We start from the raw sequence: 26,461 nt of genomic DNA, 5'->3' as shown, positions 1-26,461 counted from the left end.
AAACATCCATGTGAGGCAGGGCAGGTGGGTGGGTTTTTCCTCTTACTTCACGGTTGTAAACTGAGGCATGAGGAGGTGGTTATTTTTCTTAAAGCCGTGCAGAAAGTAAAAGGGCTCTAGAATGAAGTTCTTCTGTCTGTCTACCTTTTTCATTATCTTTTCTGCTCATCACTGCCCTGCTAGCGCCTTCTTAAATCATGGATCTACGGCTGCAGAAGCAAACACTCAAAGGAAAAGATAGATGTCAAGGATGCAGTAGAAATGAGCGTGATTAGAAGAAAGTAAGGAAGAAGAAACTGAATTTTCAGTGGAAATATAGACCCCCCCCCCCCCCGCCTTGGCTTGAAACTTTAAAAACCTTTCTTCTAGTCTGCCAATCCTGTTTATCAGTGGCTCCTTGAAGACCTGAGTTGAGAAGGATTGTCGTTATGCAGGGTCTCGGGAAAAAATGCCTTGTACATGGTGTCTGCTGTGAATGGCCCTATGCTAACCAGGAAGTGCTGTTAGAAATAGCCTGCTATCCAGAATATAATAAGTATAGCAGAGATAGAGAATTGGGGAAAGCCTTAGAGAGTTTTACGTAGTTCAGTATTGGTCAGTGATGAAATGGAAGCTGAGAAAAACTTTTGTTTTATGTCATGATAACTCTGTGACTGGCTCTTCGTTCTCCAGACTTAGAGCTTAGTCCTTTAAAAATCATATCATGCTAGAAAACACGGGGGTGAAGTGGGAAGCTTGAAACCAAAACCAAGAAAACTAAACAGTGTAAAAAATCAAGAGGAATAATTTATTAAGACTATATCCTGTGACTATAATTAGTCTTTAACTTTGACTTTGTGACATCCTAGCTACCAAGCTTTTTAAGTTTGTTTCCTTTGTAGGCCTACCTATGAGATATTTTGGTGCACTGAGCAAGTACATACTGGTCATGAGGAACATTTTAATGTATAGCCCCTTTGTTAGCATAAATCAGCTTGCTTGAATTTGATTCAGTTAGTTTCAGTGGAGACCTTTCCAAACTCGTAAAAATGAAGCCTGCTTTAGAGACTAGTATATGGCAACTACTAAGCCACCCTGCTTGTAAATAGTCCCTTATTCTTCAGAGATTTAAAAATTCTCTGCCTTCCACTTGTTTTATTGTCTCCCTTGTCTAGCTCATCACATTCTTTATTTCTTTCTCCATCCACTAAGTATATTTTCTTGTCTTTAAGGCTGGTTCACCTTTCATATTCAGATTTCCTTTTCTCTAAGTCTTCCCAGCCAAGAGTAAAATGCTGGTTCATACACAAGTTCCAAAACGTTGACATGCTTTTCTCTGTTCTTAATTTTTGATGGATTTGAAATTCGTGTTAAGAATATCTTTCTGTGGGCTCTTAATCGTTACTGGGTGTGCCTGTCATAAATGTTACTATTCTAGGTCATTTTCAAAGAGAAATCTACACATATGGACCCTCTTCTGGAACTTTGGAATCCAAGGCAGTGCTCATGTGGACATGAATGAAAAGAAAGTCAGATAGGAGAATGGAAAAAAGAAAGCAGTGCATGAATGGGCAGCTCAGGGCACGTCCTTTCTAAGGTAGAGAGCAAGAATAAGCATACAGGTAAGGGGCAGATTTAGGCTGAGTAAGTGAGAGAATTCACAGCTGTGTAAGAAATAAAAGAAAGATGAAAGCTGTGCTCAAAGTAGTCTAAGAAATCCATCAGAAGAGATGAACTTTTGGGAGCTCTCTTACAGTCTAACTCAGTACACACACCTGCTGAACTAGTAGGTGCTGTGAGTCTAGTAGCTGTTCCTTTCCTTTGTCGCAGCTACATCATTCTGCCTTTTATTTCTCTGAATCAGGAAGTTTGAATTGCTATTTCACCTGACAGTTTTTCATATTTACAACTGTCTTCTGTATTTCCTGTTTTATTCAGTTAGTAGTCATGTAACAGGAAAGAGACAAGACTAGACACCTGCGATTATTGTAAAATACTTAACAGCAAACAGTGTAAGATACCAAAGAGAGGAATTAGTTTCAGAATGAAAGTCTGAAGACCTCTTAGTTTGAGGCCTCTGCTGGCTAAGATTTTAGAGTGGATTCTTAAAGACATGTTTTATGAGCCACCTGGAAGGGGTGAGTACTGGAAGCCAAATGGTTGAACTCAGCAGTAGCCCTGCCTCGCAAGCTCTGTGCTGTGTCAGGGCTGCTAGGGAGCCGTCTCAGGAACGTGGGACAGATAGTGTTTTAACCTTCAGGAAGGCATTGACAGGTCTGCAGTGAGACATCGTGGACAACATGGATAAAGATAGCCTGTTACCTGGTTAATACAGTTGTGCAGCTTAATAATTTATAAAATGTAATTATGGAATCATTGAAAACTTTGAGTTTATTGAATTATTGAAGACTTTGTTTTACCAGAAAGAGTTATGGACCATAGGACCCTCTTTCTTGTTCAGTCGTGGTGGGTAAGTTGAGGAGAGTTATCTTTAAGTGTGAAAAGTTATGTTTTGAAGAGGAAATAGATTAGACTTTGTCAGTTTCTTGACAGTCTCTCAGAATTAGGAATTAGGAGTAAACCCTGAGGTGCTCTTCACGCAGCGTCAGAAAGGAGTCTGCAACAGAGATGGAGAGGGCAACTCGAGGGAGCTGGGAATATGCAGACAAATTGGACCCCTGTTACTTGAATGTGATTTTGAACAGGGCTTCTGAAATTTTATTTTTCCTGGGGATCTTGTGAAAATACAGGTTCTGATTCAGAAGGTCTGGGGCGGGGCCTGAGGTTCTGCATTTCTGTGCAAGCTTTCAGGTGATGCTAATGCTTCCGGTCCCTGGACCACACTCTGAGGAGTGAGACTTTTAAGGGATTTAAGAATTGGAAAGTCGATTTTGAGCAATAGCTGCAGTGATTTTTTTCCTTCTGGTTGGGTGTGGGTACTTTACATGTGTTATCTTACTTTTCACAGAAAACTCTCAAGGTAGGTGGTAATATTTTTCAGGTGAAAAAATTGAGACACAGGGAGCTTAAGTAGCTTGCTCAAAATTTTATAATTGGTGTACAAGATTTAAACCTAAAGGACACCAGAACCCTTGCTGGGTCTGTCATGTTTCCATGAGATTCTGTGGTTTTTGTGAAACTGATGTTCACACATTAAAAAAGTTTCTAATTGTAGGAATTTGCTCTATTTCTTCAAACTTGAGCATAAGGGAAAAAGAAACAGCCAGGCAGTTCCCAGTACCAGATCTGTTATATGAGTTCAGGAAAAATAAGCTTTTTAAACATTAAAACTTCTATCACCTAAATTTTAAAAATTAGAATATTTATTCATTTTTTAGTTGAAAAATACTGGCAAGTATAACAAAACAGTTTTTATAACACTGTTATCAAAACATGATTGTCACTGTTTTAAGTTCCTCTAATACACATGGGTACCCCTGTATAATTTTTAAAGGATTGAAATTGTGTTGTGTACACCTGTTTTTTCCACACTAAGCACAAATTTAATAATGACGTGACAAAACTCTATTTCACCCTTTCCTATTTTTCTCTTAATCATTGGCAACCACACCATTCTCTCCTAGGCTGCAGTCTAATTTTCCTTATTCTCTTGCTTCTCCCAGTAACTGCTGCCAAATTCTTCTGCTACTTTCTTTGTATTATCTCCTTAACTTGCCCATGTTTTTCTCATCCAGGCTTACTTTTTTCTTCTAGATTAATGATGCCTAAATCAGTATATAATTCTTAAATTCAGTCTCTGCTTCCTTGGTTGACTGTTTTGGGTGCACTCGAAACTTTGTCTTCCTTTTCTCACATGTTTTCAGTGACTTTGATAAAATCAGTGTGAAGACTTGTGGAGTTTAAAGTCAGTGAAATATTTTACCCTATTACCCGCTTAGCTTTTATATTTCTCATCAAAACAATTTTTTTAACTTCTTACTTCCACTGCCAGATAGAGTACCAGTCTGCATGTTTCCTTTTCTAAAATGTAGTGTCTATGATTTTATACTTGCTTATTTAATTCTAATAAGTGATTCTGCCTTATTTAGGCTTTTTAAAGTTGTTGGTTTGATCATTCACACTTCACATATCATATTAAATATGGGTGTGGAATGACTGGAGAAGTCTGTTGACATTTATAGATGCTCACATAGCTTTCTCTTAGAGATGTTTATTCTTTGCAAAAATGTCTCATCTGCCTATCATCACCTGTGGCTTCTGGTCAGAGCATCTTTTCTCAGTGGATCCATGTAGATTGAGAAATGTAATCTCACAGCTTTATTCCTACCTCCTGCCAGGAAAAAAAAAAAGGCAGCTAGAGCTCTTCTGTGGTTTCTCTAAGAATTTTTGTTTTGAATAATAAGAGAGAAATGGTTGTGGATGAAATTGGGATGAACACTACATATCAAAGATTTACTTTCTAGAGTCATGTATGTAATCTCTTTGGTAGGTAAAGAAAAATGTACCTTTGTCAGTAGATCTTTGAGAACATCAAAGATTTTGAGTAAGAATTTAAGAAATTTGAAATTAAGACTATAGAAAATATAAATTAGAAATTAAAGTTGTCTCAGTCACTTAGCGTAAGTGTGGGCATGTAGTATGCTTCTTTAGGTAGGACAATGGGACCATGGTACAGGGAATATTATGGATAATTATAGGAACAAGGATTTGACTCCAGATCTGACACCAAAGTCCATGATTGAAATTATTATTATTTTAATTTTATAAATAATGAAGATTATAAATTCCTTATGTTCAATTTAAGAACTTAATTTTTAACTCCTAGAATGGTATTTTCATATCATATGAAGTATACACTGTGTGGTAGGGGACATTAAATAAGATTATTGATTATAGTAATTGGTTAAGAACTATTTATTTCCTTGGAACTTTCATTTTCTGATCAAACCTGACCTAAATCTTATCCCTCGGTATCCTCTTAAATTTTATTGTTTCTTAACCTTTTTGGTTCTCATTGATCAGTATTACTTAAAGATATACTTTGGGAGACTTTGGAGACTCACAGATTCTCTTTTGTATTTGTCAACTTAATAACTTTACGTCTCTAAGAACTAACACCTTTACAGGTGAAATTGGGGACCAGGAAGTAACTTCATTAAGATTATGAATAACATTAAGATAGTAATTAAAAGTGAGAAGGCTTGAGTTTGAATCCCAGTTCTTCAACTGTGTGACCGTGGGCAGATTTTATTACCTCATTTTCGGTTTCCTTATCTGTAGATAATTATAATACCATCTCATATAAGAGGGTTATGAGAATTGAAGGAAATAATGTTTATAAGGAGTTTATAAGGGTTATGAGAATTGAAGGAAATAATGTTTATAAGGAGTTTATAAGGAGTTATCTGGCACAATAACAGTCAAGAAAGAAAAGCTAACATAAAAACAGTACAGTTTCAATTAAGGTATGCCCTAAAAATCATGAAGGTGTGTTAGGCACATGTATTTTCTTAAATATGTTAATTTGAACTTAAATGAATTTAAAGTTTAAAATATTAGGTTTTTAGAATAGATTGAGATTACATTCTTAGAATAGCTATTTAAACCTAAAATAAAAATAAAAATATTGTTTCGGGGGCTGTATTCATCTCAGTGAGTTGCCAATGCTTCTGACTTTATTTTCCTTATTAATGTTACTTGTTGGAAACGTCATCATTGGTTAACATCTCTACTTGAAGACAGGGAAGGAAAGTGACAAACTGCAATGTTCGTGTTTTCTTTTTTGTGAATAAGCCTTACAAATGTTTAGGAGGGAGACAATTTGGAAATTTATAGTTTCTAAATTTGGAAATTTATAGTTTCTAAGTACATAATTAGTATATACAGCTTATCTTAAGCTTATTTCTGTCTTAAGTTTATTATAAGTTGGTTATTCATTGGCTCCCAAACTTGGCTAATTTACCTAGAGAGCTTTGCTTAAAAAAATTCCCAAGGCTCCCTCTCCTCCCCTCCCCTCCCCTCCCCTCCCCAGGACCTAGTCCTCTGGTGTTCTCCTGATCAGTGGGCTACAACAGCTAGTGTGTAACGCTGTGAACCCCTTTAATGAAACATGATCAGTCCTTTTTTTTTTTTAAGCCTTATGGTCAAGTATAAGGCCACTTAGTTTACTTTGGAAGATATTTATGGCCGGTGTAAGTCTCTGTTAAAGAAAATTTGTGCCATCTCAGAATTCTGACTACTCATTATAATATAAAGTGATCATTTAAAAAATATTTATATTAAGTTGCAGTGGTTCCTTTGATTTAGAAAAATATAAATCTGATCATGTGTTAAGGAAAAAAACTTATTTTTAATTTTGTTATTCTATATTACCATATTTCTGCTTTATGCTACCTTGCTGAGAATCTGTCTCATGAAATGGTTTACACTAATGTGTCTCCGGAGCAGGACCTGGGCCTAAAGCGAGGCAGGCGGGGCGCCCCCGGCACAGCGTTTAAGGAGGCACTCACTGGGGGCGGTGCCTGAGTGAGGATCTCCTTAAATTCTGAACCCTAGTGCCTGCCTGCTGGCCTCATTCTAGTCCCAGCCCCTCTCCAGAGAAGTAGGCTGCATAAGAATTATTTTTAATTTTAGTTTAGCATAATCTTACGCATGCTTGGATGTTTCATATAAAGAACGACAATGAAAATAATGTAGCTGAACCCAAATGTATATTCCCAGGAAAAAAAAATAAGTTAACTATTTGTAAAAGATAACCTTACGATTTTATAATTGTATGTTCAGTAATGTCAGACTTTCAGAAATTCCAGTTTCAGTAGAATCTTGCCTTACACTGAAATGTGCTTGGTTGTTTTATCTACTGGCAGCTATCTGAAATCATTAGTGCTCTGTCATAAGTTTCTTAATGTAATGAATAGTACATTCAGCTCTTAAACTTAGGGATGGTCATTGAAGCAATAAGTAGTGACTCCAGTTTTACCGCATTTTTATTAATAATTTTAAAATTCTTTGGGAATTTGCTTATGATTTTTCTTTTCTTTTTTTTTTTTTTTTGAGTGCTACATCTGGAAATGCTCAAAACTTGTTTGCGTTTTTAAGAGAACAGTTTGCAGTGAAAGTATAACTTCTTTAGAGGTGAGGTTCAAGTTAACGAATGATGAACCATAATGTGAGGAAGCATACTGTGAATTATTAGTTGGCAAACATAACGAATGCAGGCATTGGCTGCTGAAGCTATTCACAGAGTACCACTCACAGAAAGCTGGAGAGATGGGCAACACAGGACTTCCTGTGTAATCTATCCGAATGTAAACGAGGGTGCAACTTAGTTTATTCAATAAGGACTAAATTCTTTAAGTTTGATATGTTTGTAAGGTTCCATGATTAATGTGTAACTAAAATATAAAAGGAGTATTTAGAGTCTGTTAAAATTTGTAGATGTGACATCATTGTCAAGTCAGGCATTTTATTTCTTAAAGGTAAAATTTATTTAAATGCACATTTTTTTTCCAAAATAAATTTTTATTTCTACTTACAGTGGTGCCTAAGTAAGATTTCCTAAACAGAATTATTTAAAATTTAGGTCTGTTGATAGTGTTTAAAGTAAACAAAAATAAACCCATAACAACCAAGGGTGGAGGAGTATCTAGATTTGTTTTTAGCTTTCTTTTTCATGGTTTCTCAGAAGTGTATCATATTATAAATACATTCAAAATGTTTTGCTCTGAGGATATGTAGCATTCCTATAAAGGTTAAATCAATAAAAATGATTTGGACACATTCCTAAGCATGGCTAGAACAGGTAGCCCGTTGTTTTAGGTACCCTTGAGTTTCTGGAGCAGATCATTATGGCGTAGCAAAAGAACTTACTAAAAGTTGCTTTCTATGTGTAGATGCATCAGCTTAAAAAAAGTAAGATTTTCTGGCCTTCTAGAAATGAATATTTTTAGAGTAGCCCTATGTATATTGATTTAATGATGTGTTTAAAACTCAGTTAAAGTTTGAAGCTTTTTTTTTTTCTTTTCTCCGAATGCTGAAGATACACCATAATTGATAAGAAAGAGGTACGTACAGGAAAAATGAATGGCAAACCTTCTCAGCCAGTTGAGAATAAATGGTAGTCTTATAAGTAAAGAAAATATTGCACATTATAATTGCAAAATTAGGAATTAGATGTGATTCTTTTTAGTCTTGCCGGGTTAGAAGAAAACTCTGTAGTCACTGGGTTGTTATCTGTTCATTTGAGCAGTTCAAAAGGCAAGCTTTCATTTGAACATTTATTTTAAAAAGCATGTGTATTTCTCCTGTGCTCAGGGTTGGCTTCTTAGTATGGTATTATTGCTAGGTAGAGTTTTATTTTATGCATTTGTTTGCTGTTTTCTTGTTCATATCATATGTTTGAGTGTGTAAGTTTTAAGTTCATATGTAAGTTTCCAGATCACACTCTTTCTACAGTTGCTTTTCAAAAAATACCTTTCTGTCAGCTTATCATAATAAGATGATTTTTCTTAAAGTTTCCTTTAAAAAACAGCATTCAGGATATTAGATGTTTTTCGATCATGGAAACGCAATGAATTGACCGTGTATTTGGCTGAATAAGGTTTAAATCAAGGTGGAGAATTTGAGTTATGTATATTGATGTAGTTTCATTCTAGAAAATCTCTTCCTGTCATTTTGTACTTGTATTATATAATTAACTTCGTACATACTTTATCAAAAATACTTTGTTATTTGTCAGAGCACAAGATTTTATTTCATAGCTAAGAAAATTGTTTGAATGTGTCTCAGTAAAAGTTTTTACACTTATAAACATATATAGAATGGTTTAACCATTTACTAATGAAATAATTTAGCATTTTAAGCCAAGTATTTTGCTCTCTTAAAAAATTATTTAAATCTCTATTGATATATTCTGATTTATCATTATATTAAAAGAATATGAATATTTATGAAAATAAAAATAAGCCTAATAATCAGCATATGGTTCAGTTTTCTTTCTGGATACTTGTGAATGATAATTAAAAAAAAAATTTCTTTGTGTGTTTTCTTTGGTCCTATTGGTGCACTAAAGTATTCTGCAGTATGCTTCTACATACTATAAGGGAAATGTATTTTAAAATCTTTATTATCAAATCAAGAATGATGTTCTACTGACAATACCAGTTGTCTCTATCTAGCTTAGATAATAAGATATTAACATTTTAAAATAAGACGGATGCTAGTGATAAAGAATTTTGAAAATGTTACAAGTTTTCCTCCTAAAACAGAGAGAGAGAGAGAACATACAGTGTGTGTTTAGTTTTAACAACTGAGGGGATGTAAAGAATTCTGTGTGAACACTGGAGTTTTAATAATGTGAAAAAGAGGAGTTTCTGCTTTGGAGAGAACGCTGGATTAATGATCAACGTTTTGGATTACACTGACTTTCATGTTTATATTCCTTTACAAATGTACTGTAGTACACTGTCTTTGTAAGTAGTATCTGTTTTATGGATTATCTTCTTAAATATTTTCATTTTTGTGTTGAACTCTGTAAGAGCAGTAGCAGCTTTTTTCTGCATTTTGTTAAAAAACTGAATTACCTAAAAGCTTTACAAATTTCATGGGAGAAAAAATTAATCTTACTAGATTACCTTTTGTAACCAATTATCTTGCCTGATGTTGGTATAGTACCATCTTGATGGATGTTTTCTTGTAGGTATCTTCTTATAATGTCTTAGTATTTTTGAATTGGATACTAAGGTCCTTAGTATGAAATGCTTACATACTTTTACAGTTAAACATTTTATGGAAAAACACAGTAATTGATATAATGTAGATTATTAGGGTAAAATTTTCTTTCTGTGGTAGTATAACATGGCAGATTTCTGTAATCTGATAGATGTTTATGAAATAAAGTGAGAATTCACTTCAAAAAATAACTTTCTTTGAGCTATCTTTACAAAAAAATCTTACAATAAAATTATTATTGATTAAAGGGAATCTGCACCCTGTATCCAAAGGATACTCATGTGTCTAGGATCAAATTACACTAATACGGTAAAGCCAGTGGGTTAAAATATTAATTGTAAAATTCAGCACCATTTTAATTTTCAGCTTCACAGTGAATTCACTTTGTTTAGATCCAGTTAAGTAATTTTTAATCATTTGGTAGAAGTAACAATACCTTTGTACTTAAAAAGATTATCCTGGAAATTTGAAGTTTAAACTGGGAAGCTCAGTAGAGAAATTTAAAAATAAAATTAATTATAATAATTACTATCAAAACAAAATAACCAAATTAAAAATCACAGTGCCTAATTTAAATTGTTTACATAGGTTACATGGGCCATGAGTAAGTACATAGGAAATATACCTGTTTAGCTCCAAGCCAGAGTTCTGTGAGGTATTGTCCTTAAATAGAGATCTGTTAGCAAATTAATTACATTCATATTTTCCCTTGTGAACTATAATAATTTATTTAAATTTATAACTGGAAAATAACATCCTTGTGTTTACGAGTTTAGTTTTTGGTTATCTTTATCTTGTATTTCCCAATAGATGCCTAATCTGTTATTGATTTTATGGATTAGCATTTCTCTGTTAGTATACATGCAAATAGTAATTGCTTATCTTTCCAAAATAACTGCAAACAATACCTCAGTTAAATAATTTACAATTGTTTTTTTCCTGGTTTACAATTATTATCCCCAGTTCTTTAATGTGTGTGTATGTGTGCGTGTGTGAGTATGGATTCATGTATATAGGGAAATTCATATACTACATATTAAAATTTTGGTAAATGAAAGAAATTGAAGTTGTATAAATGTGACAGATATTTAGCTTCTGTATAAAAATGTGTCTATGTCCATATAAAGTTCTGTGAAATACTGCAACATCGTTATTCTAATTTTTCTAAAGAAATACAATGTATTTACATGTTTTAAAACCTTACTGATAAGTGTTATTGTGATTTGGCTAGCGTTATTCCTTTATTTCCTTTTTTGTTTGTTTTTACTTTTACTGAACCATAAAATGGACTTAGTTGTTAGACATCTGACTAAAAGGATTATCTGATAATAAGGAATATAAACAAAGGTTTGGCACACTTACATTTCATATAATTTTCAAGGAACTTTCACATTTTTGAGTTTTTAACTAAGCATTTTATGTAAATATATTTTTATAGTTGATGGCATAATGATTTCAGTAGACATAATTGATGTAAAAAGTGAAAAGTAAAATAAAATTAATTTACTTAATTTTGTAGTAAAAATTATTTGCCTTGCATAGGATGGAGATACCTTGTCACTTGCCTATCCTTGTCACTGTCACTTCTTTAATGTAACTCTTGTGTATAATTTCTTTAGGGACGGCAGTAGAAGTAGTGCAGATAACAGTCTTTAAACTGATTGCCACCGTAATCTTAAATACATGTCTGAGAATAATGTCACTTGGTCAATTTTCTGACATCAATATAATAATTTTAAAAATCTTAAATATTATTAAAAATTACATTCACTTAATGTATGTCTGCGTGGAGCAGAATTCCTTGTTTTGTGGGCAGTTGGATTTAAAAATTGAAAATCATTTAATTAGAGCCAAAATCACACTTGATATGCTTTTTAGCCCTAGACTATATATTGGATGTTAGCTTTATGACTATTAATAAGAATATAGGGTATTTATAGGAGACTTACGAGTAATGAATTTTTTTTCCACTGCAAGTATTAAATGCTCATGTATAACTCTTAATTCTACAGCTCATTTTATTTGGGAATTGTTTTATACAGCATGATAAATTATGAGGTTTTTATTTATTAATAGAAGGAGCCCGTTCAACAACAGTAAACATCTGAAATGTTTAATATGGTGTTGCTTACATTCAATACTCTTCCAAACTTGAGTCCTGTGTCCTTAGTATATAATATAAAAGGGAGAAATTCCTAAGAATACAACATAAGATGAAGGTATTGTATATAATGTAATAAATGAGCACTTAATTTCAATTGCTATTCACGTCTTTAATAAGTTATGTGAGAATGTATGGCTTGTTTTATGTGTGCTTGTTGTTGAATGGACAAAAGCTTGTGGCCAACTGTGGTTAAAATTGTAAGGAAACTCCCTTTGAATACGGTATAGAATTTCCCCATTATTTTTCAAAATTGTGACACATTAATCAAAATACATATCCACTAAATTCCATAAACTTTGAAACAGCAATGGATTGTATTAAGGTGTATATTTTCATCATGTGAGACTTCCCTCTCTAAAAATTTGTTTTAAAACATTAAACATTTCTGATTTCATGAAGAATTTCCATATATTTTAGACTGATAGAATATTTTACTCTTTAGAAAAGAACAAGTCTGGAGTTTATTGTGAGCCTTATTATGTGAGATACAGGTCATGTTTTTTTCTTTTTTTTTTTGGATAAAATTTTATCTTCAGTTGAATTCATTGTTATAAGAGGAAAAATAGTGCGTGTGAGTAACCTGATAGGAAATCTGCCTACATTAGCATTGATTTTGCTAGCCTTCATTTAATGTCTCATGGCAGTTGACTAGAAAAAATAGCTATGCTTTGTCACATTTATAATTTTATTGTTTGCTGGAAAGATTTTTTTCATATTGAAGCTATTTGTCTATTTGACCATATGTGTATTATTTTTAAAGAGAGGCACTGTAGAGGTAGACTGTTCCATTGAACCCTTTAATGTAAAAATACCTCTGAAGACTTTTACTAGGTAATTGCATTTGTAATCTCAATGCTTTTGAGGAGCTTTTCCATGATGTCACTGTTGACTTAGAGTTGTCACATTTTAGTATCCTGCAACAAGGGTTAGAACAGCATGGAAGGTTGGTATTTGTATGCTTTGGAGAGGAATTTGAGATGTTACCTTATTTTGCCATCAGCTTTCAAGTATGCATGGGTGCATCATTAATCATAGGAAATGCAAAAATAAATAATCCAGTCCCATTGGATTTTTTTATATGAATACTTACCTTTTCCTTTTTTTGTATATACAGTTGAGGTATTTAGGTAACCCCTAACCTTTTGCTTCAACAAAGAAGTACAGTATAAAAATATTACCACAGTTTTCATGTGAGCAGCTCTTGAGAGGGAAAAAAAAAGCCCTCTAGATGAATATTTGTTGAAAAAAAAAAGTTGTGATACAGAATGTCTTAACTCAGCCCCAATACTGCACTTGAGGACCACCAGTGTATAAAATTGAAAGCACATGAGTTTTGAAGCACTAGAAAAGGTTTGTAATTGATTAGCGCTGCTTGAAAGTATTGAAGTACAGTGAGTTTTGATTTGTGAATGGTTCTATTCAATAAAGATTAATTCTGTGTGTTTGATAAAATCTTAGTGCCTTCAGTGAGTTAGTTTTTTCCCCCCTCTGCAGTTTATTTAACCATCAAATATTTCAGTGTTCTTTTAATAAACTGGAACATTTCTATCTTACTGAATTTAACTTCAGCATGACTGATTTAAACAAGTCAGACTATCAGTGATTAGTTTGAAGGGTGTAATTGAATAGATTAATTTTTCTTCTTTTTAAAATAACTAAAATATAATGTAACCAGGAGTATTTCATGCCTTTCTTGTGATTTAGAGACTATGAGGAGGTTCCTACAGACTAAAAGTATTTTTCTGTGATTTCTTTGAAATCTTTTACATTTTAAAATATTTTAATGTTTACAAGTGAAATCTACCAATTTTTCATGTAAAATTAGGATTATTATAATTTATAATTATTATAATTTATAATAACCTATAATATGAATCTTCGGGAACTGCATTAACATTGTTAGCTTTTAATATATGTAGGCGTGGTCCTCTGTGTATGTTCATGACTTTTAAATCGTCTCCCTGGGTTTGGAATTCAAGTCTCTTATTTTAAAAGCAAGTTCTGGCACTTTGTCACTATTAAATCTTGAAACTATAAAATTATTATCACTACTATGACAACAACTATTATTTTGGAAATCAGTGTTCACATTTCATGTTCAGTCAGGCACTATGGTCACTTACAAAGGTTTTATGTAAAAATTCAGTCTGTCAGCTGATATATTTTCATAAATAAGTTCTTAATGTTAAGGTACTACATGAGTTCATTTTAACAGACTATTTATGATAAATAATGGACAGATTTTGAATAGAGCAGATTGAAAATTCTTGTTTAATTCAAGATAAATAGTATGCTGAGAAAGCAAGAACACTGAAACACTTTCTCTCCTCTTTGTCTCACTGTCTCTCTGTCACACACATACAGACACACGCACCCCCCCCACACTTTTCACTTATTATTTTGAGGTAAGTCAGTTGGTCAGTGTGTGCTTTGTCCCTCACCTAGGAAGAGCCTGAACTTTTAAAACTACTTGACAAAATCAGAGCACATACTTCTGCCATTTCATGAGGTTGTTTTGATAGTCATTATGTAAGGATTTAAAGCCTGAAGTGAGGTTTCAGCCTTCAGATAGCTTACAGAATGGGGAAATGCTTGCAGTGTGATGATAACGTATACATGATGTCCACCACCCACCTGTAATTAGCCCGGTGTGGTGGGTTCATCTTAGGTTCTCTACCCAGGCTCTCCAATACTATTTAAAAGTGGGAAAGGATAAATGCTACTTTTCAGAAGAGGAAGAATTAGTTATGATATCTAAAAAATATGACATGTGATAGAAGATGATCTTTAATTCACTAGTCTGTCTTATTTGAAACTTGGTCAAGTTCTGAAAATTTTACTGTAGAAGTAGTTATTAAGGATGTCACAGAAATAAAAGACTCCCTCATAGGATAAAGAACATTTTAACATGACTATGTTAATAACTACATTGAATGCTGAAGTAGTCCTTGAAACTTGTGTTATTCTCAGTCTGGTTTAAAAATCTATTTTTCTTTTAAAATGGAGTAATTCTGTGAAGAGTAACTTAACTGCTTGAGATGCCTGTTTCAAGTTATGCCTCCATTGAACAATAGTTTTAACCATTTTTTTTCCTCATCTCGGGTGGTAACAGCAGAAGTTCCCATGTATCAGCTATAATTATAATATAAGCTGTAATGCAGTCTAGTTGTATATATGTTCTGCTTCCTTAATGCAGAAATTTTTACAGTAATGCTTATTACCTACCATTAAAGTAAAAAAAATAATCTGTGATTATTATACTGTATGTGTTAGAACTGAGGGGGCCCACTTAGAGCTATTGAGAGAGTCACTACAGCAGTTTTACATTTTTTGGTGTAAAATACAAAGTACATTTCCTCACCCTTTTAAGAGAAACCTTTTTTCTCCTTCAGGTTTAATTATTTCTCTTTGACCGAAAGTCAGACTGATCCTCTGGTAGCCAGTTAAAATGTGTGAAGTAGGAGGAGTAAAGGAAACTCCAATTGTTAGTTGTAAGTTATAAAGCAAAGTTAATACAGGTATACACAGCAAAAGGGTTTATTTTAAAGGATAAAAAGAAAATTTTATAAACTTGCCTTGTAGTTGGAGCATGTTGGACATCATAAAGAAAATCTTGTAAGTGTTTAGATATTTTACTATAATACCATGTTAGCTGATGAATGTTGAAGTAGTTTACTTTTGTGCATCAACACTGAATTGAAATTAAATACTAAGGGACTATATTATGCCTGTTTTCTTTTAAAGTCCAGCATGATTTAATTGGTATGGCTCTTTTAAATCATGCAGAGTATCCTTAGAGTTTTATTTTTTATGAGACTAAACGATACTCATTTTGGTAGGTCCAAGAATATGATTAAAAGAATCCTAGAGGTTTCAGTGTTTGCTATGTGTTCATACCAACTTCTCCATATGGATAATAGTGTGTAAATGCAAATAAAAATTATATAGAAAATTATAATTGCATGTCAGTTTTTAAAGACTTCTGTGAGCTTTTTAATATCCTGGATATCCTGGGCAACTAGAAAATCTTTTAAAAATGGCTATTACCTCCTTATCATAATTTTACTGCGGTTGAATATATGCTTTGATTATGGAAAGATGTTTAGAAACAAACTTATACAGATATCTTATAATGCAGTTTAAAATTATAAATAGATTTCTTTTAGCTGAGCTAGTTAAAATGTTAGTTATACTGCAGGTTTATTTCTCTATTTCATACGGTAGAGTATAATGTCGAGATAATTCTGTGGTCTGTTATTTTGTAAAATTGCTTCCTTTTTATAGTTTGCTCAAATATTGGGAGCTGCCGGCATGAATACTTCACGATACTTTGATTAACTTAGTGTCTAATTTTATTTCAGTGAGGGTTAATGAGAAGATTAAACTTGCCTTTACTGTTTCAACTACTTCATTTCTATAACCCTGGAAAGCCTTTAGACTAATGTGAGATACTTTAATTTTTTTCTATTTCAAGTCATTAGTCCGAGAAGTAGATAAGTTACAGATGCCAAATGCAGATTTGTACAGCAATTTCATTTTTCAACTTTTAGTGCAACAAAATAGCATTATTCTGCTCTTTAGTATAATGTAATCCGGAAAAGCTAGCAGTTTATCCGAGAAACATACCTTTATGTTTAACAGGTTCATCTCTTATAGGATTTTAAAATATGATAACACTTACCCCAAAAGAAGTTTTGCTGACATGGTGTCACTGTGCTGAAGAGGCTGTTTGATGCCATAGTCCCTCCTTTTTTTTTCAGATAGAACTTGTACCCTCTGTTGTAAATTCTGCTTGCAGCCTTAAACTGAAAATACAAACCATACCCAAACCTTGTTTTAGTTTTACAGTATGCCTTCAGTACATAGACTTCATATTTATTTTTTTCTGTCAAGAAATCATGTAGCTGGTAACATGTGAAAAGCAAGGAAACAAAACAAAAAGAGAATGAGCAAATATTTGAAGGACCTACTATTACTGCATAGACTGTGGTTAGAGAGCACTCACTGACTCTGTTGGTCTCGGTGGCTGGTAGTGACCTGCGGAGATTAACCATTTAAAAACCAGAGACTTCTTGCTGTCCTCCTGGAGAAAGTTTGCACCGCACTTGTGGTTCTGTGGTTGTTTGTGAGGCGAATGAAGCATTCACACAATCCAAAAAAGCAAAAGCTTTAAAACTCCTTTTTTTTGCAAGCACTATTACTGGAGAGACAGAGTCATGTGGTTAGTGACCTCACGGTGCTCACAGTACAGTGGGACTGCCTACCACTGTGGCTTTCCCCCTGCTCTTGGTCTGTCTTTCTCTCTCTCTCTCTCTCTCTGACAAAAGGCTTGTGGTAAGGCCCTTCCTGGCATCCAGAAGGATATAGCTTTTTAATTTTTGTGACTCATGAGGATTTGGATGGAATACAAATGCTGAAGGAGCCCAAACTCCTGTAAGGTTCAGCATTTGTGGAGCAGAACTCTGCAGTTGTGGGCTGTCCTTTCTGTCCCCCTCAACTCCTACTTTTTTTGTGCCGCCTCCTCTTACTTAGTCCATGAGTTTGTCTGTGGAGACGTGAGCAAAATTGGCTCAAGAGGCGGTGTGAAATTCTGAACAACAGTGATGATTTACAGTAATTTACATCCTTGGATTGTATCACATTCTGGGGTCTGCTTCCTATTTGCTGGGTGATTGGAGTCCTTCTGTTTTTCTTTTCCTTGTCTTCTTAAACTTGTGAATCTGTAACTCATTGTAAAAAAAAAAAAGTTTACCTTTTTAAAGGTCTGGTTGCAAACTGTTTGCTGGGCTTGACTGTAATTGGCTGTCATGAAAGTGTTAGTCTGGGGATTCTTTTACAAATATTCAATCATGTCTGTCTAGTTTATGTCTGATCGATATTGAAGGCCGGCTCCTACAATAAAGATTAAATGTAATTTGTATCTTTTGTGTTATGTTTACCTTTATCTCATGGCTAGTTTGAGTATCTTATAAAAACGAATAGCAAGAGTTGTAGTGTAGTTTACTGGCTAAATCTTAGTTTTCTTAATGCTTGTAATAATTTTTAATTTTCAAGGAAGTATATTCATTTTGTATAATCCTTTAAAAAGTTTATTTGGATATTAACTTTAACAGAGCCTTTGATAGCAAATCTTCCACAAATATGAAGTGAAATTCTTATGTTGTAACTTAGATTATTCAATGTTACTGATTTTTATAAGCTCAGAATGGAGCGGGTTAACAGAAGCTGTATTTTTTTGTTTATAATAGAAGCTTTGAAATAAATTACAAAATGCTGTGTGTAGTAAGGAATAATGCACACAGAGTATGTTAGTCTTGATTTGCTAATTCTGATTCAGAAGAAAATTGGAAACATCTTTGGGGAACTATCTCCTTTTTTGCCCCTTTGGACATGTATGTATAGAACTCATTTTCTTATTAGGATGATTATATATCATAGGCAGAGAATTTCATATTTATGAATAGAGCTTCCTGTTTTCATCAGTTGAGAGCGATGGGGTATTTTTCAACAAAAATTATAAAGCTGAACAGACCAATTTTCTAGGCATTTTTTGGCCATTTATCCATGCCACTCTGAATTTGCATGTTTGACTTCTTCCTAGCGTGATAGTAACCAGGAGTGGCACGAAGTAAATGACTTGGAAGGTGGGCGGAGACAGTGAATTACAAAGCATTATTTGGGGTGTATAGTGTGGTAAGGGCCGGGAAATAGTAAGGACGATGTTAGAGCCAAAATATCCCTTTGTGCGGACATCCTAGCACAGTTCATTATCTACTTTTGGTTTACATACAATAGAGATAAATGTACTAACATGTTCATAAGTCTCTTTACCAAAAAATAATTTGCCCAAAATACACTGGGAGGACATGGGAATGACTTTAATCCTTTATTATTCAAATGTCTTCAACTTTGCCATAATAAACTTTCAGTGATTAAAAAACCAGAAATACATTTTGGTGTTTTATTTTAAATATAGATTTATCATGCCTCATTGTGTATGTAAACAAGTTTTACGTTGAAAAGTAAAAGCTTCATTTAATATGCAGTTATTCATGCAAGAGAGAGAAAAGTTATTCATTTATTCTTTCATAAATAAGGTGTACGGTATGATCTATATCTCTAATATCTAAAGTAAGTTAAAGGAGGGCTTTGTCTATATAATTTGTGGAATTTTCAAACATAGTTCCATATGCACATACAATAGCAGCAGAATCAGGCAACTGAAAAAACGTTTAGCTGCTGTAGTATGGCAAGCAAATGCTTTTCTTCTTTCAGAATAAGTTTTTGGTTTCTGCATTAGGATTCCCCGACATCTTAAAACCCAAACCTTTCTATTTTCTCCCTTAAAATTTTTTTAATTAAGTGTATCTAGGCCCTACAAATTAACTTTATATGTATTTGAATAATTTTTAACATGTATGTGTCTCTTATCTACTTGTTCTCTTTTTGTAGGTAACCTTCCTGCACATAATTTTGGGGGCAGAGTGATCCCTCTGATTGCTTAAGAGTTTAACAGATATTGTTGAATATGCCCTTTCTGTTTTGTGTGAGGCCCATCAAATTCTGGCAGGAGAAAGGTAGTGAGGTCATGTGCTTTAAAGTTTGTATATTCATTATATATACGCACACACAAACACATACATACATGCATCCATGTGTGTGTGGGCATATATATACATATATATATATATGTATATATATGCACATTTTTTTTCCCCTAAATTGAAAATCTCTCCTCTTTGGAGCAAATAGTACTTTGTGGTAAACATTTAGAAACAACAGCGATAACTGGTACACATTTGATAATCGACAGTTTGTCTCATTAGAAATAGCTTACCCACATGTGATGAAGAGAGACTGACTCAGAGTCACTGCAGATAAAGCTCTTGATTATTGATTTATACTGTGCTTAAAATCAAATGGAAACCACAGGGTTTTTTTGATTTTTCAAAGACCCTCAAAACTTCGTTCTTTGGGGGGATATGGTAGTATTTGCTATGTTGAAATAAGTAGTGAGTTTAGGTCTGCTGTATAAATGATGTATTATAATGCCACGGAAATGAAATACAGCTTTGAACTTGAAAACATTTCAGAAAGTAGTTATCTTGCTTCCCCAGTACCTTGTATTTAATAAATTTGTCAACATTAGTCGAGCTTTTTATATTGTATATTGTTATATAACACTATAATGTTTTAAATGCTGCATATATCTTCATTGTTACCTTTTGAATTATTTTTTTATTTTCTGAAATAATGATCGTATTTTAATATAGCAGTTTTATCAATATCAATCTTGTACCCATTTCTAGTTTTTGATTATTTTAAACTTCTATTTGCTGCTGTTCTATTTTTCATTTAATTGAAAACAGTAGAAGCAAAATAGGTTTGATGTAGGAATTTTATAAATTATAGAAATCCTATTTTGGCTTAAAATATTCCCACTGATTATGAGGTTTTAGCAAGGAATTTTCTTATTTTATTATTTCAACTTGGTATGTGACAGTTTTTTTGACAGTTATGTTTGGATTTGATATATAGCCGTTGAAGCTTATATAACATTTATTGGGCCTTGTATTGGTTTGAAAAATTTTATATTAGTAAAATATATATAGTTTTATTAATATTTTAAATTATGATAGTTATGAGAGATTTAATTCTACTTCCTTATTTTAATGGGGTATATATCCATGCACACAGCTGCACACATGTGTGGCTGTATGTGTGTACAAGGTATTATTTTTTGGTACTTTTTATAATGAGAATTTTTTTCTCTGTTTCTTTAAATTATGCAAAAACCCAAAGCACTATCATATCCATGATTGTTTGAACAACTTCATTTGGTTAGTATTGCAGCTCTCTGTCTAAATGTGAGATTATGTGAAAGTTGGGTGCCAAAGAGAAAGTACTTAATTTTTCTATCTCCCTTCCTCTCCCGTTCTCTGTCTCCTTCCACAACCCCCCACCGCCCCCACCGCCTTCTCCCTCCTTTCTTCCCTCTGTCCTACAGGCTTTTTTGGTTTCTCTTTCTCTTGTTTTGACATTTCTATAAAATCTCAGAGTAGATTCTGAAGGGTCTAGTAGAGGACATTGGCATGAATCTTCACTAATGAACACCTGGCAAGTTTGAAACTTCTAACATTCAAGACAAATCATTGTTATATCTTGATATAGTACATCTCATTTGTTAGATGGTATTGGCATCTGATTAGAGATTTTCCTTTAACAGTTTTTAATTCCTTCCCCTGTGTTAATTTACTTTAACACGTTGATTCACATGACTTTACCACTTTAATTATGAGGATTACTTTTCTTCCCCCTCTGTTTTTGAAGTACACAGTGACCCATATTTGTTTAATGTAACTGTATAAATAATTCATGTTTCTTATAATTATTAGAACAATTCGTCTTCTATTGCTGTCATTTTTCTAAGAAGAAAAAAAGGCGAGAACTTGCTGAAAATATGGGAAACATGCTCATGTGACAGCTGAGGATGTGGCTAGGGTAAAGCAGGAAACTACTACCCACAATGCAATGTTACATATACTACCACTTAATAAAATTTATATCAAACATGCTACTGACAAAACCAAAGAAAAATAATATCCCAACTATACTAGTTAATGTGCTAAATATATCTAGGGAAAAGTGAAACTAATCTTTTTGGAACCTTTGTACTTAAGAGAATATAGTACATGAAACGGTGGGGCATCATAGTACATTGGAGCCTTTGTGCTGTGGGACTCGCTTGGAGGGGAAACTCTTGTAATGAGAACTTTTTGGATATTCACTTTCCTGGAAAAGGCACCCTTTTTCTTTTTCAGTTGAATTGTTGCAGTGTTCAATAGGGTTCGAGGACATTGTCATCTAGTTGGAAAAATAAGTTAAATGATGATACAGTCACCACTGTTTTTTAAACTTTTTACCCAGCCAGGTATATTTCCTTACATTCTGTTTAAAGTTGTTTTTTATTGCCAGGTTTCAGATGGGACTTGAATTGTTCACTGAGGCATTTTTCTTTTCAAAGTAATTGTTTTTCTTGTTCTTTCTTTTTATTTATCTTAACCTACTTATAGCTTACCTGTTCAGTCTGCTTTACTGTAGGGAGGTTAGTCTAAAGCAAAATGTAAACTGCTTTTATAATGTGGGTGAAAAAGATGAGGAGCTCTTCTTAAAAAAAAAACCAGGTTTTAATATATTTTGGGGTTTCTGTTTATAAATCTTAATCTTCTGTGCTCTTAACTGTCAGAGTTTAGTAATTTTGATGAATTTAGTACCTTAGTAACTTAGATGAATTTTGAGGTTTTATACAGTAGGTTTTTTAAAGATTTAAGTAAGGTAAATAATAGTTTTTGAATTGATGAAGAATGTATAGAAATTGTATTAGATAAAGAATAGGAAAGACCATTAAGTTATGGTACTTTTGAAGGATTTCTTCTTAGTATTCTGGTATATAAATTGTCACTGTTTCAGACCTGCCACAGTATTTGTCATCTTCTCATTGAAACATTAATATAGTGTCTGTCTGTATCTCTATTAAGGATGATTTGCTTAATTGTTTGAAGTATTTTCTCCTTTAGAGGCTTATCAATAACAGCTGTAGCACTGTGGCTTTTCTCCATGGACTCATGGTGGTCTTTGGAACAACGTTTTTCAGCTTTGACAGGTGAGACAGAGGCTCTCCAGTGCCACTGCATTTGGATGAATCTAGCTGTGGTTGGAGAAAGTGCATCTTGCCAAAATATATGGGTGAGACCACACACAGCCTTTAAAATAGTTATTGTAGGCTTATTTCTAGGGATACATGTCTTGACAGTTCTTTTATTTGCATGCCAATTTCATTGCTGTGTATAGATTTTTCATTGGTTTCTGTAAAGGCGATTGCATATTTAGGTCTCTATTTGTTAAGCTTTGTGTGTAATTTACACTGGAAAATACTCCTGAGTTCAGCTGTAATTAACAATACAGAAAATATATTGGCTATGAGTCACTGGAGTACTGATCTTTTTGTTTTCATAAATTGGACAGTATTCTCATTGGAAATCTCAATTTCTCAGTTTAGGAGTCAGAAATTGATCCAATTTGAACTTTAAGATTAAATGAATTAGAAAAGAATTTTAAAATATTCATATATTTTAGTTATATTAATAGTAAAAAATTTGTGGTTCATGTTATTCAGAAGTACATTATTTTTATAATATTGATATAATAAAGCATTGTTCAAAATGTAAGTTTTACACTTTAGTAAAAGTTTGAAAGCTTCAAAACAGATTGCTAAAGAAGTCAGTTTCTTAGTGCATAGGCATAATACGCAAGCTATCCACTCTTTTTATGAGATGATTAAAACTTTATTCAGCTTAGTGAAGTGTAAAAATTGACTACATTTTTTTTAAAAAAGTATGTTTTGTCTTCTAAAACTGGCTTTTTCAGTGACCAGTAAAGAGCACTCTTAAGACTTTTAAAAAGGGTTTTTGTTTTTAAATAAAATGTTATAGTATTTAGATAGTTATTCATGATTCTTAAGTTACTCATGATAACAGTATTAAAACTTAATTTCTTAAATCCTGGCAGGTCTTAGTGACAAGACTTTTCACGTGTTGATCAGTGAATGTTGGCTAAGTATATATTTATAAAAATGTAATCAGCTGTGATAAGATTGCAGTTTCATTCTAGATATTTTCATAAGGAAAACAGAATCTCCCGAGAGAACTGGAAATTCAGTTTCCTCCCCACCATTATCCCAGTACCTTTCCATTGCTGAATGGTTCTGGCTGGAAAGTACTGGGTAAGTATGTTCCCACAGCTTTTCCAGAGAACCAGTTTATGGAAAGAAGAGAGAAGATAGTATGCACGAAAAGACTATTTAAAGAAAAATTTGGTCTTTGTCTCAGAAATTGGCCATGTATGTGAACCTTGATTGGATGCTAGATTTTAAAAAAGCTTCATAAGTCATTTTTAGGATATTTGAGAAAATTCAAATATGGATTGGATATTAATGATTCTGTGGAATATTCATTAAATGCGATAAAGCTATTGTACATAGATAGGAAAATACTCTTACTCTTAAGAGAGTGCATGATGAGTTATTTTCATGAAGTCAGTACCATACTTAAACACATATGTACATAAGACAGATGTGGCAAAATGTGGACAATTGATGAGTCCTGGTGAAGGAACTTTTTTTTTTTACTATTTATTTTAGGCATTTATTTTACTATTTTTCACTTTAAACAGTAACTTCTGAAAAGTGAAGCATTTTGTAAATTGTGTATGGGGGTTTGATTTCAAATTGAAATTAGATAGTTGGGGAAAATTCATTTACTTGTATAAATAGCTTTAAAATGTGTAAATATGAATAGCCTTGGCTGTTCACAGCAATTCTAGATTTTAGCTTATAGTTTTATTTTTTGCATTGAATTCTATTCATGATAAAACAGCTAATTTTCACAAATTTATACATGGCAAATATAAATTGGAAATGGTAAAATATTTTTGAAAATGCCAATCTGAAAAATTTTCACATTCGAATGATAGTTACTCAAGTCTAGACCAATAAGCTAGAGGTTTTTTAGAAAATCAAAACAGGCATCTTATTTTATGTCATTTGTTTATTTTTAATTAGGTGCTTCTAAAATACATAAAAATGCCTTTAAAAGCTCATTCACATTAAATAAATACTACTGAATTGTACTTCTCCTAAGTTGTTTATACTATTAGATTGTATGCTTTGAAGTATTTTAATGAGCAGAAACCTGTATCTCTATATGTAAATTAGAATTTATGTTGTCAGCTCTCACCCTACCAAAGATCTATACATTTTTTTTCTGTAGAGCGCTCGATAGTAAATATTTTGGGAGCCATAAGGTCCCCGTCTACTTCTCAGCTCTGCCACTATAGTCTGAAAGAGAGGCAGTTAATGTATTAGACAATAAATGAATGGGCATGGCTGTGTTTCAGTAAAACTGTGTATTCACTCACAGGCAGTTGGCCTGCCGTTCTGCTGCCTCTGTACTGTTATATAGAGAGATTTGTGGCCTTAGTGGAGAGCCTCTTTAGTAGACCAGGCAAGATTAGTTTGAAATAATGATCCAAACTTTTAATTTACTTATTATAATGGAAGTTTTTCTTAAAGTATGTACAAAATCTGGAGGTTTTTTGAGTTTTTTTAAAATACATTTTTATTGAAGTACTGTTTACAATGTTGTGTCAATTTCTGGTGCACAGCACAATACTTCAGTCACGTGGGTACATACGTACATTCGTTCTCATGTTCTGTTTGACCATAGGTTACTGCAAGATATTGAATATGGTTCCCTGTACTATATAGTATAAACTTGTTGTTTATCGGATTTTGTGAGAATCCTCTTGTATTTCAAAATGAGAGACACTCTATAGAGTTCAGTAGGTGTTCTGTGCGATTCAGTGGGTTTGTAGATGTGATTCTTGGTGTATTTGTGGGAGAGGGTGAGCTGTAGTCTCGCTACTCTGCCATCTTGGTTCCGCCCCCATTTTTTTTGTTTTTGTCTTTAGTTCATTGTTGTATGAAAGATCATATCTGTCAGATTTCATGACTGTCTTTTGAATTGAGTAGTGTAAGTTCCATCTTGATAACATAATTGTTACATACTGTGAATAATTTTATAAGGCATCCTAAAATTCTTTTAGGAATAAGGCTGGAATCCAAATAAATAATCTAGATTATAATCCGTCCCCCAATTATCATAAATCTCAGTATTTATCTTAGTTGTTCATTATTACTAATAAGAAGTATGGTAAGATTCTTATACTTTTTGTGAACAGAAATTTTTTCTTTTACAGATTGCACTGAATTTAATGCCCAAGCATAAAATATTTAACAGAAATCTTATTAGTGATTATGGTGAGCTATTTCCCCTCTTTTTTCATTTATATTTGAATTTTAATCTGAGCAGAGAAAGAAATTAATTATTTTTGCTATTAATCTCCAAAAAATTTATTGTATCCATCACTGTTCATGATATCCAAAGTAAACTAGCTTTCTGAGGATTCACCTACATTAGCTAGAGTGACTATTATTTATTGGGTGATGACGATGGTTACAACAACTGAGCAGGAGAAGTAACCATTACTATTTTTTATTGGTAAAGTGCAGATGAACCCATATTTTGATCTAAATTTGAGACCTTTAGTGTATTAATACTTAAGATTTTAAATAAATGAGCTATATATAAGTGAGATGGCAAAAGTTGACAATTCATAAACACCTTATTTTATCCATGATTATTTTAAGCAATTCCAGTTATTGCACAAATAACGAAGGATCAGTTGAAAAAGTATTACTGTATAAATCTCATATAATTTCATCATAAAGGAGCAGTTGTCCTCCCTTCTTTCTCCCCTGCAAGCTCTGGCCATTGCTTGCTTGCCCTCATTTCTGATGAAGTTCTAACATGATTGTTTTTACACCACTTCCCTTTCCCTAACATTTAATTTTAAAACAGACACACAAGTCATTGTAAGTAATGAGAATAGCCTCTCTGTGAAGGAAACACACGAAGATACTAATGAACGAAAACTCAAAAACCATCCTCCAGGGTCATTTAATATGGAGTCAGACTGCCCTATCTACCTTAAAAGGTATCACTGTTGTAG

At 33.0% G+C, this 26,461-nt stretch overlaps 2 protein-coding genes across 4 annotated transcripts in view; one reads left to right on the top strand and one right to left on the bottom strand.

Moving 5' to 3' along the window:
• Positions 1-17,791, bottom strand: part of RUNX2 (RUNX family transcription factor 2) — a 222,535-nt gene extending 204,744 nt beyond the window's left edge. Inside the window, exons 1-2 of one of the 3 annotated variants that reach the window (XM_032463183.1) lie at positions 16,839-17,791; positions 16,515-16,638 (exon numbers count right to left, since the gene is read on the bottom strand). In XM_032463183.1, the coding sequence (XP_032319074.1) occupies positions 16,515-16,638; positions 16,839-16,976 (262 nt within the window). In that variant the 5' untranslated portion in view covers positions 16,977-17,791. The remainder of the gene's footprint in view (positions 1-16,514; positions 16,639-16,838) is intronic. The other 2 variants (XM_032463184.1, XM_032463186.1) reach the window with 2 other exon arrangements.
• The window catches only part of SUPT3H (SPT3 homolog, SAGA and STAGA complex component), a 385,976-nt gene that overhangs the window by 33,641 nt on the left and 325,874 nt on the right, over positions 1-26,461 (top strand).

The sequence above is a fragment of the Camelus ferus genome, chromosome 20 (genome assembly GCF_009834535.1).
Source record: "Camelus ferus isolate YT-003-E chromosome 20, BCGSAC_Cfer_1.0, whole genome shotgun sequence".
NCBI lineage: Eukaryota > Metazoa > Chordata > Mammalia > Artiodactyla > Camelidae > Camelus > Camelus ferus.
Note: the sequence above shows the minus strand (reverse complement) of the source record. Positions and strands in the feature narration are given on the sequence as shown.